The following is a 17,327-nucleotide window of genomic DNA, read 5'->3' as shown; positions in this document are numbered from 1 at the left end:
TGGCTGACCACTCTGATTTCTGCCCTGACAGGTCCATTGGCAATGCTGTTTCTAACAGTCACCTTCGGACCATGCCTGCTGAACAAGCTGGTCTCGTTCGTTCAGACCCGCCTGGAACGGACCAACATCCTGTTCTTAGGCCAACGATATTTGCTGTGAATTCAACCAGGGAACACTGCCAGTCACAAGATTTTCCGAACTTGTCTGGTAAAAGCTTACTCAGGTCTCCCAAGACCCCTTTCCCTTGTCAAGTTACAACCTTATACCTCATTTTAGTACCTATGTATATGACTACCTCATTCATTTGTGAAAAATGGGGGGGAGATGTGGTAAATAGGGAAAGGCGCTGCGGAAGATCTCGCGATGTCACGGAAAGGCAGGACCCCCTGTTGCCCTTAGATAAGACCATCTGTTTCCCGTAGATAAGAAATTAACATAGGAATGTAGCCTCCCTTAACCGAAATACCAGTAACTTTCCATCCCCTACCCAGTAACTTTCCACTCCTTACTAACCATAGATGGTAAAGACAGACCCATGTTGATGTAGAGACCCCTTAGACTATAAAAACCCAAGAGATGAGATAATAAAGGCCTTTTGACCGTCCATCATGTTGATGCCTGCGTGTGTCACTGGCCCGAGCGGCCCTGGAGAGTTTGGGCCGCCGTGCTGTTCGTCTGAACCAGGTCACCTGCCTTGCTCCAGAAGGCAACACCTCTGGATGAACCTTCCAAGTAAACGTTATCTTTGTATCTGCTCCCTGATGAAATATGCATGGTCATTAGGCCCTGTAATAGATGTAGCCACTCCTTAGTGAGGCATGTATTGACCTTTGTGTATTTAGAAGCCAGACAAGGCCATGAAATCTGACATCTGGCCTTGTTTGGGGCTGTATGGTCAAGGTCACCTCCCTTGGTTCCTCCTTGAGCCCTGGCTAGGCTTTGGGAGGGACCCAAGAGGAGGATGAAAGCAGATGTTGCCACACTAGCAGTGCTGTCAGTTTGTTCATTCAGCACTGTCAGAGTTGGGCCCTCTCCCAGCGGGGTTGGAGCCTCACTTGGGGCTGGAGGCACCTGCAGGAATTCCCAGTGCCCAGGAGTGGCTCTGCAGCCCTTAGCTGTGACAGCTTCCCCAGCTGCTGTGTGGGTCTGGGGGATGGTAAAGGCTGAGGGTAAATGCTGCTGGATCTTTCTTAATCACTGCAGGCAATCTTTGGTGGGGATGGTTGGGTGCATTGCTGAGCTGCTCCTTTTGTGATTCTTTGCTGCTCTGAACTGCAGTGAGTGACACTGCTTCCTTCAGTAGGAGTCTGTGTCTTTGGTGCTGACCCTGCCCACTGGTAAAACAAAACTGGCACAGTCTGGCCAGATGACAACAAAATGTCACTTTTTAAATGTAAATGTGAATAATCAGTCCCATCAGAAATTCCCAGCTGGGAAGCCCTTCCCTGGAGTTCCCTGGCTCTGGAGTGGGCTGAGGTCAGAGCCCCGTGTGAGCAGTGGGGCAGTCGGGTAAAAGAGGCTGAACCCCTGGATGTCTTCAAATGCATCCAAAAATTGCACATGAAAAAGGAAAAGACCTTGTGGGTTTGGGCAGACGAGGGTGAATTTTATTAACAACACCAACAGAAGGAAAAACTGTTGTTGAAATACTCCCACACAGAGTGACAAAAGGTTCAAATCTTGAGCTCAGGTTCATTTGTGCAAGTTAAATAGTAACAATAATAATAATAATAATAATAATAATAGTAATAACAATAACAATAACAATAACAATAATTGATTTTAATAGTTATATATAAGACAGTAATTTATATTTTTATCTATGTAATTAAAAATTGACCCAGTGAAATATGGCTGACAATTATAATATGTCAGCTTTAGCTGCTCACTGTGACACTGAATATCCCACAGAAAAGGTCTGGCCAAGACCCAAATGTCAGTGGTAAGCTTAGTGAGATTGTATACAAGGAATAAAGGAGGAAGGGAAGAAATTGGCTATTTTTATAGGATTTGCTGATGCTGTGATGTGGAATGCTTTGTCTGTTACTGTGAAAAATGCAGTGATTAAGACTGCTGGGTTTTTCATATCCCAGACAATCCACAAGCTGCAGGACTGGTTGAACAGGTGAAGGGGTTGTTAAAGGAGCAGTTGAAAAAATGAGGAGATGGGAACCTGTCCCAGATTTGCTCCATGCCCTTAACAAGTGCCCATGGGGAAATGGAAACCCGCTGCATGGCTGCACCCAATTTACATTAATGAGCTAAATCAATTATTAGAAGAAATAATAAGTGATGCTGTTAAGATATCCAGTAGCACATGCTGTGAGCTCCAACAAACACAAATGGGGCTCTGCAGAACCTCACGGCCTTGGATTATCTGCTTGCTGGCCAGGGAGGAACCTGGACTATTCCAGGACAGGAATGTGGCAGGAATGTCTATCAGTGCTGGGTTTGAGGTCCAACAATCAGGAATCACCTCAATAGGAAGATCAGAAGAACAGTGGCAGAAGGAAGAAAATTCTTCCTGGTGGGATTGGCTCCCAAATTAGAGGCTGCTGTGAAATAAATTTTCAGCAGTTACTGTGATCATTGCAGTGTGAGCACTTGGTGTGTTATGATTTAATATTAGAGTTGTTGTGACACCTTGTGCTGGAAATGGAGTACTGACACTTGTCTAAAGAGAGACACAGTCTCAAGAAAAAACAGAGGCATTTGATAAAGAACAGAAAATAGCAACTAATTAGGCATGTTTTAAAAGGAATGCAAATTATAGCTCTGAGTAATGAACTTGAACAGCACTTAATTGAAGAACAAGAGGCAATGCCTTTATACCTAATACCTAAATCTAAACTGTGTTATTGAAATTGTTCTGAAGGTTGCAGTTCATCTGTAGGTCAAAGCACTGATTGAAGCATTGAGGCCTCACCAGGCCCTGACTGAGGCCTGAACAATGGGCCCTGAGGCAAAGCTGAGCTCCAGATGAACCTTCCAAGCAAAGGTTATATTTGTATCTGCTCATTAATGAATTTATCTTAATGAATTTATCTTAATGATTTTATATTTTTATATATTGCTAATATTATTAATTAATTAATATTAATTAATATTGCTAATATTATTAGCAATGTGATCTCTATGTGTTCATGGGTGAAATGTGGATTTACCTTTCTGTATTTAAAAATCAGACAAGGCCCCATCTGGCTTTGTTTGGGGCTGAAGGATCAAAGTCAGCTCCCTTGGTTCCTCCTGGGCCCTGGCCAGGCTTTGGGAGGGACCCAAGAGGAGGATGAAAGCAGATGTTGCCACACTAGCAGTGCTGTCAGTTTGTTCATTCAGCACTGTCAGAGCTGGGCCCTCTCCCAGCGGGGTTGGAGCCTCACCTGGGGCTGGAGGCACCTGCAGGAATTCCCATTGCCCAGGAGTGGCTCTGCAGCCCTTGGCTGTGACAGCTTCCCCAGCTGCTGTGTGGGTCTGGGGGATGGTAAAGCCTGAGGGTAAATGCTGCTGGATCTTTCTTAATCACTGCAGGCAATCTTTGGTGGGGAGGGTTGGGCGCATTGCTGTGCTTCTGCTTTTGTAATTGTTTTCTAATGAGTATGTGTTTTGCTGAGCTTATGTTTTGTAATTTTTTGCAGACATACATCATATAAATTACACAATTTCTTCAGCTGGAGTCTGTGTCTTTGGTGCTGACCCTGCCCACTGGCAAAACTGACCCTGTGGGGCTCCACAGAACCAAGGGGCCCTTGTGACACTGCTGTGCCTTGTGTAACCAGGGGACCATGGTGACCTTGTGGCACAGTGCAGAGTTGGCCCCAGGGCTCCTCAGGCAGCTCCTGCTGGCCCAGGGACAGGGCAGCCTCTTGCCAGGGCTCCTCTGCACCCCCACGGGCTCCTGCTCTGCTCCTGGCCCATGCCAGCTGCCCCCAGAGCCCTTCCCAGGGGAACACGTCTGCGCTGGCCCGAGCAGCCATTGCTGCAGCCCCTGCCCTGCTCCCCAGAGACTGAGCTGGGGCTGCTGCTCTGCAGAGCACGAGGGCTGTGCTGCCTGGGGCCCTGGGTGCCTCTGCTGGGCTCTGCTGCTCAGCCTGGCACACAGAGGCAGCTGATGGTGCTCCCTGCACTGACCCCCTCCCACACGGGCTCTGTGGGGCCATGGAGGGGCTCAGAGGTGCCTGCCTTGCTCCAGGGCTGCCAGAGGGGCTCGGGGCTGCCCTGGATCTTCCTGGGGGAGCTCCCTGAGGGTCAGAGGAGTCAGTGCCCAGACCCCTTTCCCTGTGCCTGCTGTGTCCCTGGGCTGCAGAGCTCTCCTGGCTCACAGCAGACATTCAGTCCCTGATCTCAGGGTGACCCCACCCTGGCCAGGAATGTGCCCAGTAAGCTCCACTCCCTGCTGGTCCCTGGCACACACACTGTCCTTGCCAATACTAACCAATAAGTGACCCTAAGGCATGGCGACTGGGGGACAGACATTTAGGACAGCATATGGGGCAAGGCTTGGGGCGCTGACCCCTGGCCGGTCACTCCACATCCTGGAGCGAAGCTTCTAGATGGAGGGGATGGGATGCTGAGTGATTGACAGAGAGCCAGGGTGGGGATTTGGGGATGATCTCAGCAAGGGAAAGGGATTACACAGGTAAAGGGAGGGGGGTACCATCTGGGATGAACCATTTGGGAAAAAGACGGGGATTCAAAAACAAAACTATTGCAAAGTATTACAAAGTATAAAAACACACTACGAGACACCACCCAGATCTGGTGTTTGCTGCGCAAGTGCCCAGATCCGGAAATTTCCCAGGGCTGGCACAGCCCAAGTCCAGCAATTTGCTGGCACAGAAAGCCAGAATCTGGCAATTTCCTGATGCCAATACAGGTGCCCAGACCTGGTGCTAGCTGCCACTGCCAGTGCTCAGATCTGGATATTTCCCTGTTCTGGCAGAGCCAAGTCCAGCAATTTTCTGGCAAAGAAATCCAAAACCTTGCAAATACCTGGTGCTGGCCCCACCCAGATCTGGTGTTTGCTGGCACTGCCAGTGCTCAGATCCAGCAGTTTCCCAGTGGCAGCACAGCCCAAGTCCAGCAGTTTGCTGGCACAGAAAGACAAAATCTGGCAATTTTCTGGTGATAGCACGGGCAGCACCCAGATCTGCGGTTAGCTGGCACCGCCAGTGCCCACATCTGGCAATTTCCTGGTGCTGGCACTACCCAAATGCAGCAATTGTCTGGCAAAGAAAGCCAAAGCCCGGCACCGCCCAGATCTGGTGTGTTGGGGTTGGTTTAAAAGAAAAGGGAGACCTTGGCTTAAGGCTGTGGGAAAACCCTCTTTAGCTGGGATCAGCAGGAGCTCCTGCCCATAATCCTCTTGTTCAGTTATGCAGATTGTTACTATAAAATTCTGAGTTCTCTTTGCTACCATTGGTTACTTTATACTGCAAAAACTGTAATATTCTTAATCCTTCCTTCCTCTTGGATCGTTCCCTCAGATCCCACCTTAAACCCCTCCCCATAAATAAATGTATAGAGGTATTCCTGCTAGACCCTGGACCCAGGCCTTTTTCTGCTTCTCTCTCTGTACTGTGTACGCCGTCCTGTTTGTTGTGTTTACCTTCAGTAAAGTTCTGTTTCCAGACAACGAGATGAAAGCAGTCTCTGTCTGTAAAGTTGCCAGAGCTGGTTCTCAGGGAAAACACTGGTCAACAGTGCAGACGAGGACCAGAAGGTTTCACTGGTGTTTGCTGGCACTGCCAGTGCCCAGATCTGGACATTTTCCTGTTCTGACACAGCCCAAGTGCAGCAATTTCCTGGCACAGAAATCCAAAACCCGTGGCAGCTTCCTGCTACTGGGTCTGGCACCGCCCACATCTTGTGTTTCCTGCACAGGAACCCAGATTTGGAAATTTCCCGATGCCAGCGGTGCCCAAATCCGGCAGATTTCTGTCACTGGCAACGACACCACCCAGATCTGGTGTTTGCTGGCAGTGCCAATGCCCAGATCTGAAAACTTCCTGGTGCTGGCACAGCCCAAGCCCAGTGATTTGCTGGCACAGAAAGCCAAAGTTTGGAAATCTGCAGGTTCTGGCTCCAGTGCCACCATGATCTGGTGTTTGCTGGGACCGCCAGTGCCCAGATTTGGAAATTTCCCGATGCCTTCAAAGCCCAGGTCCAGCAATTTGATTTTAGCCACCTTAGGAAGAGAAGTTCCTCGGACTGTGACTTTCCTTTTTCTTGGAACTGTTTAAACGTGCTCTGGACTGAAAACCCAGACAAACACCGGCAGCTCACACCTGTGGCCCCCCGAGCTCTGGGACGCTGCATTCCAGCGCCAGAGGGACTCAGGAGAGACCGAGGGAGCCAACTACAACCCACAAAAAGGACTTTCTGAATGTGACATCTCTTCAGCACTGTCCGAGACTTTATTTAATATTATTCATTTTTCATGCTTGTAAACACTTTACTTGTTAAATAAACTGGGGGTTTTTTCACTTTTCTCGAGGGAAGTCTTTTCCTGAACTAGTAGGGGGAGGGGCCGCTTGAACTTGCTTTCTAGACAGACCCCTTTAGGAGGTTTCCTCCCCAAATTTGCCCTAAGCCAGCACAAACAGTCACAATGAAAATTTCACCAGTGGCATAATTTCCTGGCGGCAAATCTTGTGACAGAAGCTTGACCTCGTTCTCCATGTGAGATTCTTGGGAAGAGCAGACAGGAGAAGATTCCTGGAAAACTGAAATAGCTTTACAGAAGTGAAATGAAAATTAAAGAAACAATTCAAGATGTTTTCCTCTATTTATTTCTATGCTCCCCTTTTCCATGTTGCACTACTTCTCCATCCCAGTAATTCCAGATGCACTGCACCTCTAAGATCGGTGACTTGGTGATTTTTAGACACTCTAAAATCCCATGAGCCACACACAGTTTTCCTTCCCCTGTTTTTACTGGAAAGCAACACTGGAGATGTAAGTGCAGTGCTTGGGTCAGGTAGGAATCCTACCCCAAGGGAAGGTGGCCCGACAGTGTTTGACCCTCAGCAAGGACAATGCACAGCAGCGAGCGAGGGGATCGCTGTGCCAGTGCGCAGGAGTCAGGGCTCTGCATCCGGGCTCAAGGCTGCAAAGTTCCCGTGTTTGGACAGACGGAGGGGTTGTCCCCGGGGCGCGCGGGGCTCGAACGTGGGGCTCGTGGGGCGAGCGGGGAACGGACACGGGGACGAACGGCCCCGGTGCCTCAGTTGCAGCAGCGGCAGCAGCAGCGGCAGCAGCAGCGGCGAGAGCAGCAAAACAGATAGTTTAAAACTCGCTTTCTCCTATTTTTCTTCCTCTTTCTCTTTGTCCCTTTATTTCTCTTTCTCTCCCTTTCCCGCTGTCGGGCACCCTTCTCTCGGGGTGCCTTGCCCGGCGTCCCTCTCCTCTCCCCGCCTCCCTCTCCCCTGCCAGGCTGGGCCATGCCCCCGGCCCGCCCCCGGCCCCAGGCAGGGCTGCCCCGTGCCCGGCCCCGGCCGCCCCGCCGCGGTCTCGCCTCCGCTCGGCTCTGGCCGTACTGGCGGTGGCGCTGCTGGGCGGGCATCAGTGCCTGGTGCGAGGGCGGCATCGCCTCCCTTTGCCTCCGCCTGGCCCGAGCCCGGCCCCGGCCCCGGCCCCGACGCTGGCTCCAGTCCCAGCCCCGGCCACAGCCCCGGCCCCGGACCCGGCCCCGGCTCCTCCCGGGGCCCGCAGAGGACACACGCGGCGTGGCCGCTCCCGCCGCCTCCACTGCGGCTTCCCCGGCCCGAGCTCCGCCGCTCTGCAGCGCGGCCGCCGGCCCCGAGCCTCCCGTGCCGCGTTCCTTCCCTGGAGCGAACGCCTGGGCATGGCCGGCCCGGGGTGGGTGAGGGGCGCTCGGGGGCCGTTGCTGGCCCCGGGCCGAGCGCTGACCGCCGCGTCCCGCCCGCAGGGAAGACGCTGCAGGGCCTGAAGGAGCAGTACAGGCTGGGTTCGCTGCTGGGGCGCGGCGGCTTCGGCAGCGTCTTCGCGGCCACTGAGCTCTCGGATGGCGCCCCGGTGAGCGGCGGACGAGGAGGAGGGGGCGGAGGAGGAGGAGGGCAGAGAATGGGGCTGGGCAGGGCAGGCGGTGAGCTGAGCCCGCTGCTCTCCTTGGCTTGCAGGTGGCCATCAAAAGGGTGCCACGGAACCACGTCCGGCACTGGGGCCAGCTGGTGAGTGAGCGGGGCCAGCGGCAGCAGCCGGACCGTGCCGGGCGGGAATGAGCCGAGGCCCGGCACGGTGGGAGCCGCCAGGATGCCCCGAGGGAGAGCGGGCGTGGGGCCAGCACAGGGCGCAGAGCATCCCGGGCTGGCTGAGGGCTTCCCCAGGCCTGGCACAGCATCAGCCCCACTGACGGCACCGTGCTCCTCCCACAGCCCGACGGCACCAGCGCACCCCTGGAGATCGTGCTGCTGGCCAAGGTGTCCACTGGCTTCCCTGGTGTGGTCCAGCTGCTGGAGTGGCTCAAGCTCCCCAAGGACATCTTGATGGTGCTGGAGCGGCCAGAGCGGTGTCAGGACCTGCATCGTTTCATTCGGGCACAGCGGTTCCTGCCCGAGGAGGAGGCGCGGGAGCTGTTCCGCCAGGTGCTGGAGGCCGTGCGGCACTGCACCAGCTGCGGGGTCCGGCACTGTGACATCAAACCAGGGAACATCCTGGTTGACCTGGACACCGGGCAGGCCAAATTGATTGACTTTGGCTGTGGCACCTACCTGCAGGACACAGCCTACACTCATTTTGCAGGTGAGCCCACGCAGGGCTCCTGGGCCCAGCATCTCATGGCCCAACATCTCCCAGCCCAAGCTGGCTGTGGCAGCAGGGATTCTCTCTTTTGCGGCCCTTCATGGCACTGAGTCTTCAGCTGAATTTCTTTTGAAATTCAGGGCCGAGTGGGTAGCCATCTTCCAGCCTTGCTGGCAGCCTTTGCCCCCCACTCTGCCCAGAACTGGTGCTGGGGCAGCCAGCCCAACAAAAACACCCGTGGGTGGGGGTAGAAGAGAGGGGGGACTGGAACCTGTGCCCAGCCGGTGTGCAGGTGAGAAAGGGCTTGGACTGCTCCACTCACCTGGTCTGTTGGGGTTCATAATGGTTTTTGGGGCAATGCAGGCAGGGAGGATGAGAGCATGGTTTTTCCCAGCACTGGGTGGGTTCTTCCTTGTTATGGTCAGGCCTTGCCAGGGCTTCCACTTCCCTCTTGAAACACCAGTGGCTTCTTTTCCAACCCCAAGTCTGTACACAAGTCCCAGGTGCTGGTGAGAGGGCAGTGCTCACCCTGTGTGCCACTGATGCAGCCCCTGCATGTCCAGGGATGCTGGGGCCAGGCTCTGGGAGCAGCAGCATCCCCCTGATGAACTCCATCTGTATTCCATAGGAACACGGTCATACAGCCCCCCGGAATGGACCCACTTTGGCCGGTACTATGGCAAGCCAGCTGCCATCCGGTCCCTGGGCATCCTGCTGCACCAGATGGTCTGCGGGGAGCACCCTTTTAGGAGGGGCCAGAACATCAGCTGGGACCATCAGTTCTCGCTGCCACAACGGCTCTCTCAAGGTGGATCCTCATCTCTGGGCACGGGGGGAATCCCAGTGCTGGGAGCCAGCAGTGGGCTCGTGAGGATCCTGCACTGGCAGCTGCTGAGGAGGTGGCATATGTCCTGCTCTCCTCCAAAACAGGGAGTTGATGGGAAAGTTCAGGCCCAGCTTTGAGCACATCCAGCATGGCCTGGGCATGGGAATGGTGGGGCAAAGCCAATAGGTGTCTTCTCCAACTAACTGGTGGTTTCTGGTTTCTCTGCCCAGAGTGCCAAGATCTGATCAGGTGGTGTTTATCCATGCTGGACTTGGAAAGGCCCTCATTAGAAGACCTGTTCTGTCATCCTTGGATGCAGGATATTAATCTGCCCTAGAAGAAGGGAGAGAGCCACAGGCACACTTTGATCCAGGGCCCTGGTAAGTTCCAGCTCCACACATGCCTTGGCAATCAGAAGCAAAGGAACCCAGCCCTTTTTGTGCTGCCAGTGTCACTGCACCGGGGTCATGGGATGGGAACATACAGCCCTTGTGCTGGAGCTGAGCTGCTCTGCCCAGCGCTGGTGGCCGCCATCGCAGCTGGTTTTGCTTGTCCTGGTTCCCTGACAGCTGGGGCCCTGGGCAGAGCCCTGAGAGCCTGGTCTGCCCCCAGGGAAGGAGAAGGAGCCCCTGGAGAAGCTGTACCGGGTGGGGCTGCTGCTGCTGGAGAGAGTGAGGATGACACCAAGGATGACAAGCTCTTCCTCAGCCTGGCCAGCTGAAGATGATGGACTTTGATTCTGGCACCTTCTTCAAAGCCAGGCTCCACAGTGAATTTGCAGATGAGTCCACATGCAGGGGGATGCTCTCAGATTTGGGCATTGCCCAGCCTGGCTGGGAACCAAAGGTTCCCCCTTTGCTGGGGCAGATGCAACTCATTCTTCAGTGGCTGCCCAGCTGCTTTTGGCAGAGCTGGAGGATGGGCTGGGGTGGGTACGAAATGGGAGTGGGCTCCTGGCCCTGCCAAAAGCCCCCAGCACCCACTGTGGCCCGGGCTGGGGCTGGGGCTGGGGCAGCCAGCCCGACACAAACAAAGCCCCATGGTGGGAGCAGAGGTGGGACTCCAGAACCTCTGCACAGCTGCTTTGCTGTGCAGGCAAGGAAGGGCTTGGGCTGTTCCACTGCCCTTGTTTGCTTTGGGGTCACCGTGATTTTGGGGGGCAGTGCAGGGGGGAAGAGAGAAAGTGTGGGCTTCCTTCACCCATGGCTGGGTTTTTCCCTGGCATGCAGGGGTTGCGCCTTCCTCAATCCCCTGACAGAGATAAGAGTTTTTACCATTTTTATTGTTTTCCCTTTTTGCATCTAATCTCTTTTCAAGAATGTGTTGTTTATTTTTCCAGAGGAAGCATTCAAGGTGGTCCAGTGTGGATGGGGAAGTGTTTGAGAGCAGCTGTGGCGTGCATGGGCCGTGCCCTTGGAGAAGGCTGAGGCCACGGTTTGGGAGCAGCTTTTCTTCCAGCCGTGGCTGGCGTGAGGTGGGTCCCTGTGTGCTTGGCAGGGTGGGATCAGAGCTTATGGGAGATGGCAGCGAGCACAGGAGCATCCTGCTCTGGGCAGCTGCTGAGGGCTGGATGTGCCGTGGCTGGCTGCAGGCTGGGCACATGTCCTGCCCTCCTGCTCTGCTGCCAAAGGCAGCAGGGATGGGCAGCTCTGGGCACAGCCAGCATGGCCTGGGCACCGCAGGCCTTGGCACAAGGGCACAGGAGCCCTCAGCTGACGGGCGGTTTCTGCTTTCTCTCCTTGCAGCCGGGCTCTGCGGGTGCTGAGGCTGCTCTGGGCTCTGCCAGGGCTCTGCTGGGCTCAGCCCTGGGCCCAGCTGGGCTGGCTCTGCCCTCACATTGCTCTCATGGCTCTGCATCAGACGAGCCCATTGGGAGCACAGCGCCTGAGCTTTCTGCTTTGGCCGGTTAGTGAGACTCTGCTGCAGGCTCAGAGATGGCAGCTGGGGACACACATCCAATTGGCACGGACCCAAATTCTCCACAGTCCCAGCTGAATGCCTGGATCTGCACAGGGTGTTTTGTCTGTCCCATTCTTCCTTCTTGATTGGCTGGAATTGTGCAATTGCACTTTCTTCCTCCTCTAGAAGTGCCACGAATGGACCAAAGCTTGCGAGTGGGCCGTGCTCCTGAGGCAGTGCAGTCTGGAGCTGGTGGATGGGGAATTGCCCTTCTGCACTTCCAAACCAGAGCAAAAAGCCATCAGTGGGACTTTGTGACTTTAAGAAATCCCTGTAAGTTTCAATGGGAATGTTCAGCTCATTCGTAGGGCGAGAAGAAAGGTCATCTTCTACAGGATTTGGGCTTTGACAGAGTTTCCATTCCCAGTCCTGCTTGGAGCTGGAAGGGCACAAAGCATTTTCGTCTTGCTTCGAGCACAATTTCAAATACCAATGTTGGAAACAAAGCCCAAAATCTTTTAAAAGGCGGCTGAGATCAGTAAGATGGATCTATGCCATCAGCACATTTACAACGTAAATGACTGAGTTCTCTTTTTAAAAAGATCATTCCCTAAGATTTCCCTTTAGGAGAAACCAAACCCTGTTCTTGTTCCAGAGGCCGCAGTGTGAGAGGATTTCTGTGCTTTACCATCACTCCCAATGTCAGTAGAATCTGGTGCGCTGGAGCAGGTCAGTGTTGGTGTCACACCACTCTTGGCTGCAGGGCCACCATTTCGGGTCCTTCAGCAACAACCACAGGGAAGAGCTGGGGCCCAGAGAACATTTTCCCCTCAAGGAGTGCCTTGGGTTTCAGAAAGACAAAGACTCTGGTTCACCCTGTACCCCATGTGCACTGCCTAGTCCTGTGGAGTTTACAGTAATGAGATAAATTGATTATTAGAAGAAATAGCAAATGATCCTGTTAAAATATGCAATAGCACATCCTGTGAGCTCCAACAAACACAAATGGGGACTCCACAGAACCACATGGCCTTGGATTATCTTCTTGCTGGCCAGGGAGGAACTTGAGCTATCATGGGACAGGAATGTGGCAGGAATGTCTATCACTGTTGGGTTTGAAGTCCAACAATCAGGAATCACCTTGACTGAAAAAGCAGTACAAGAGTGGCGGCAAGAAGAAATTTCTCTTGGTGGGATTGGCTTCATGGCTGCCAGATTGGAGGCTGCTGTGAAATGCATTTGTGGCAGTCACTGCAATCATTGCAGTGTGAGCACTTGGTGTGTCATGATTCCATGTTAGAGTTGTTGTGACACCTTGTGCTGGAAATGGAGTACTGAGACTTGTCTAAAAAGAGACACAGTTTTAAGAAAAAAAATTGACATTTGATAAAGAACAGAGAATAGCAACTAATTAGGGCTATTTTAAAAGGAATGTGAATTATAGCTCTGGGCAATGAATGTGAATAACACTTAATTGAAGAACAAGAGGTGATGCCTTTATGCCTAATACCAAAATCTAAACTGTGTTATTAAAAGAATTGTTCTGAAGGTTGCAGTTCATCTCTAGGTCAAAGCACTGATTGAAGCACTGAGGCCTCACCAAGCCCTGACTGAGGCCTGAACAACAGGCCTTTAGGCAAAGCTGAGCACCAGATGAACCTTCCAACCAAAGGTTATATTTTTATCTGCTCATTAATGAATCATTATTAGCAATAAAATTTCTGTATATGTTCATTGGTGAAATATGGATTTACTTTTCTGTATTTGGAAACCAGAAAGGCCCCATCTGGCTTTGTTTGAGGCTGTAGGATCAAAGTCAGCTCCCTTGGTTCCTCCTGGGGCCCTGGCCAGGCTTTGGGAGGGACCCAAGAGGAGGATGAAAGCAGATGTTGCCACACTAGCAGTGCTGTCAGTTTGTTCATTCAGCACTGTCAGAGCTGGGCCCTCTCCCAGCGGGGTTGGAGCCTCACCTGGGGCTGGAGGCACCTGCAGGAATTCCCAGTGCCCAGGAGTGGCTCTGCAGCCCTTGGCTGTGACAGCTTCCCCAGCTGCTGTGTGGATCTGGGGGATGGTAAAGCCTGAGGGTAAATGCTGCTGGATCTTTGTTAATCACTGCAGGTAGTCTTTGGTGGGGATGATTGGGTTCATTGCTGAGCTTCTGCTTTTGTAATTATTTTCTAATGAGTATGTGTTTTGCTGAGCTTATGCTTTTGTAATTTTTGCAGACATAGAATATTTAAATTACACAATTCCTTCATTTGGTTTCTTTGTCTTTGGTGCTGACCCTGCCCACTGGTAAAACTGACCCTGTGAGGCTTAATGGACCCAAGGCCTATTGTGACACTGTGAGTCCTCATGGATCCATGGACACCATTCTGACACTGTGGGGACTCGTGGGGACGAGGCTCCATTGTTTTCCCCTCCCTGTCCTTGCCCCAGCCCAGAAGAGCAGCAGCGTCAGGTCTGGCCCGGCAGCAGGAACTGGAGGCCCTGGAGGTCAGGGATAGCCACTCTGTGTCTGGAGTGCTCAGCAGATGCTCAGCTCGGGCAGCTCCTGCTGTCCCAGGGCCAGCCCTGCTGCCCAGCACAGCGCAGAGTTGGCCCCAGGGCTCCTCAGGGAGCTCCTGCTGGCCCAGGGACAGGGCAGCCTCTTGCCAGGGCTCCTCTGCACCCCCACGGGCTCCTGCTCTGCTCCTGGCCCATGCCAGCTGCCCCCAGAGCCCTTCCCAGGGGAACACGTCTGCGCTGGCCCGAGCAGCCATTGCTGCAGCCCCTGCCCTGCTCCCCAGAGCCTGAGCTGGAGCTGCTGCTCTGCAGAGCACGGGGGCTGTGCTGCCTGGGGCCCTGGGTGCCTCTGCTGGGCTCTGCTGCTCAGCCTGGCACACAGAGGCAGCTGATGGTGCTCCCTGCACTGACCCCCTCCCACACAGGCTCTGTGGGGCCATGGAGGGGCTCAGAGGTGCCTGCCTTGTTCCAGGGCTGCCAGAGGGGCTCGGGGCTGCCCTGGATCTTCCTGGGGGAGCTCCCTGAGGGTCAGAGGAGTCAGTGCCCAGACCCCTTTCCCTGTGCCTGCTGTGTCCCTGGGCTGCAGAGCTCTCCTGGCTCACAGCAGACATTCAGTGCTTGATCTCAGGGTGACCCCACCCTGGCAAGGCCTGTGCCCAGTGAGATCCACTCCCTGCTGGTCCCTGGCACTCTGTCCCTGCAGGTCCCCTGTGCTCACCTGGAAGCTCCCACGGCCCTCCAGACAAACCTTCCCCTGCCATCAGCCCTGGCACAAGCTGCAGCACCCCAGGAAGGTTCAGCACAGACCATTCAGCATCTGATGGGCACTGGCCACCAACAAGCAAACCTGACCCAGACCTGGGTCCCCTGAAGGCCCCACTGAGACCCTGATCTCATTACACTGAGCCCTGGGAGAACAAGGAACACAAGGAGCCTCTTGAGAATACTGAGAGTGACTCTGGAGGGGAGCAAAGCCTCCCTGCCCTGCCCTCAGGAGATGCCCTTTGCTGATGGAGCTGCTGTGCTGGAGCCCAGCTGTGTCCCAGCAGTGCCTATGGCCTGTCCCTGCCTGACGTCACAGCACAGACACACAGCAGGATAAAGCAGCCAGTCACAGCAGTGACAAAGCTGCCAGGAACTTTTTATAAAGAAATACTATAGTGTTTTTAGAAAAAAAACATTGTAATACCAGAAAAAAATATTAAGGAAAGGTCCCACTGAAAAAAAAATCCAAACAGGAAAAAAAAAAGGCCAAGATTGTAAAAAGTTACATTCTGAAGGTTCTGAGCAGAAAACAGAATTTATTGTTTCTGAAAAGATAGTGTCATCATTTTCCTCAGGGCATCTTTGAGCTCCTGGTTCCTCAGGCTGTAGATGAGGGGGTTCAGGGCTGGAGGCACCACCGAGTACAGAACTGACAGGGCCAGATCAAGGGATGGGGAGGACATGGAGAGGGGCTTAAGGTGAGCAAATGAGCCAGTGCTGATGTACAAGGAGACTACAGGCAGGTGAGGGAGGCAGGTGGAAAAGGCTTTTTGCTGTTCCTGCTCAGAGGGGATCCTCAGCACAGCGCTGAAGATCTGCACATAGGAGAAAACAATCAACACAAAACAACCCAAAAAAAGGAAAGCACTAAAAGCAAGAAGCCCAAATTCCCTCAGGTATGTGTCTGAGCAGGAGAGCTTGAGGATCAGTGGGATTTCACAGAAGAACTGGTCCAGGACATTGTCATGGCACAGGGGCAAGGAAAATGTATTGCCCGTGTGCAGCAGTGAATAGAGAAAGGCACTGGCCCAGGCAGCTGCTGCCATGTGGGCACAAGCTCTGATGCCCAGGAGGGTCCCATAGTGCAGGGGTTTGCAGATGGACACATAGCGGTCATAGCACATGATGGTCAAGAGAGAAAGCTCTGCAGAAATAAAAAAAGCAAAGAAAAAGAGCTGTGAAGCACATCCAGTGTAGGAGATGTCCCTGGTGTCCCAGAGGGAATTGTGCATGGCTTTGGGGACAGTGGTGCAGATGGAGCCCAGGTCGCTGAGGGCCAGGTTGAGCAGGAAGAAGAACATGGGCGTGTGCAGGTGGTGGCCGCAGGCTACGGCACTGATGATTAGGCCATTGCCCAGGAGGGCAGCCAGGGAGATGCCCAGCAAGAGGCAGAAGTGCAGGAGCTGCAGCTGCCGTGTGTCTGCCAGTGCCAGCAGGAGGAAGTGCCTGATGGAGCAGCTTTTGGACATTTGCTGTGCCTTGGCATGGGGATCTGTAAAAAAGTAATCATGGAATAGTTGAGTTTGGGGACGACTTTCAATATCCCAGCTTAACCTGGGGGCAACTCTTCCCCCACTGCCTGCCCAGGGCTCTGCTGCCTTGAGCTGTCCGTGCCAGCAACTGCTCCCCTGTGCACAGGACTGGGCTCTGCCAGTGCTGCCAGAGCCCAGCCCAGCCCTGGGGTCTCAGCTCTGCCCTGCAGACCCCTCCCAGCTGTGGCACTGCCCAGGGGCTTCTCTGGCTCTGGAGGCTCTGAAGGCAAAGTCAGAGCAACCTTGAGGAGACTGGAAAAGTGACACTGATGCTGCCTCTAAGGGGCAATGTGCTCATTTGTCTTACTGCTGGGTTTATTGACATCTGAGATATTTTTTTTTTCCCAACCTGAACTGAGAGGTGAATATCCATGTGCAATTTCCTGCCCAGGCAACTCAGAGCAGTAGATTTAAAAAGCATGATTTCCCCTTTCATGCAGTCTCTTTATTGCTGTGCTCCCTTTATAATCTATCTGGAAACATTCTGGAGTTAAATGTCATGCTGGGAGCAGTCCTGAATGATGCAGCACCCTCACCACACAAGGGGTGCACTTCCAAGCCTTACCAGCTGTCTTCTCCCATCCAGATCTTGTCCCCCAGTGCTGGGAGCAGCTGCCAGGGCTGGCTGAGAGCTGTCCCTTGCAGGCAGCAGAGTCCCTGCCCCAGCACAGCGCCCTAGGCTGCAGGACCCCGCTCTGCAGGACAGCCCTGGGCACCCCTGGCTGCTCTGCACAAAAGATCAGAGAATGTACTCACAGGGTCTGTAGGCATTGGGATGTTCCAGCTTTAGGAGATGGCTCCCGGAGCTGCAGCCAGAGGTTCCTGTGCCAAGGGCCGTCAGTGATTCTGCCCCAGGCCCTTCTCAGCACTTTCCCAGCCCTGACTGATTGAAGCTCTCTGTGCCTCTGTGCTGTACCCAGAGTGGCTGCAGGCAGTGCCCCAGCCCTGCTGGGCTGGCAGAAAAGCTGCTCATCAAGAGAAATGTGCTTTTGAAGCTCTTCTTGGTTACCAGGAGCTGCCTCTGTGCCACAAGCCCAGCC

At 53.7% G+C, this 17,327-nt stretch overlaps 1 protein-coding gene across 1 annotated transcript; it reads right to left on the bottom strand.

Moving 5' to 3' along the window:
- Positions 1-15,291: 15,291 nt before the first annotated feature.
- Positions 15,292-16,224, bottom strand: LOC128948230 (olfactory receptor 14I1-like). The gene has a single exon (XM_054292843.1). It carries the CDS (start codon positions 16,222-16,224, stop codon positions 15,292-15,294), a length of 933 nt encoding a protein of 310 aa, XP_054148818.1.
- Positions 16,225-17,327: the final 1,103 nt, after the last annotated feature.

Source organism: Melozone crissalis, unplaced genomic scaffold, assembly GCF_028551555.1.
Source record: "Melozone crissalis strain CALT ecotype California unplaced genomic scaffold, PUWL_Pcris_2 ptg000120l_1, whole genome shotgun sequence".
Lineage (NCBI taxonomy): Eukaryota > Metazoa > Chordata > Aves > Passeriformes > Passerellidae > Melozone > Melozone crissalis.
The sequence above is the reverse complement of the archived record's forward strand: the minus strand, read 5'-3'. Positions and strand labels throughout refer to the sequence as shown.

Bases quoted from the DNA above. Each gene is read 5' to 3' on its own strand.
- LOC128948230 (XM_054292843.1), bottom strand. From the start codon at position 16,224: ATGTCCAAAAGCTGCTCCATCAGGCACTTCCTCCTGCTGGCACTGGCA.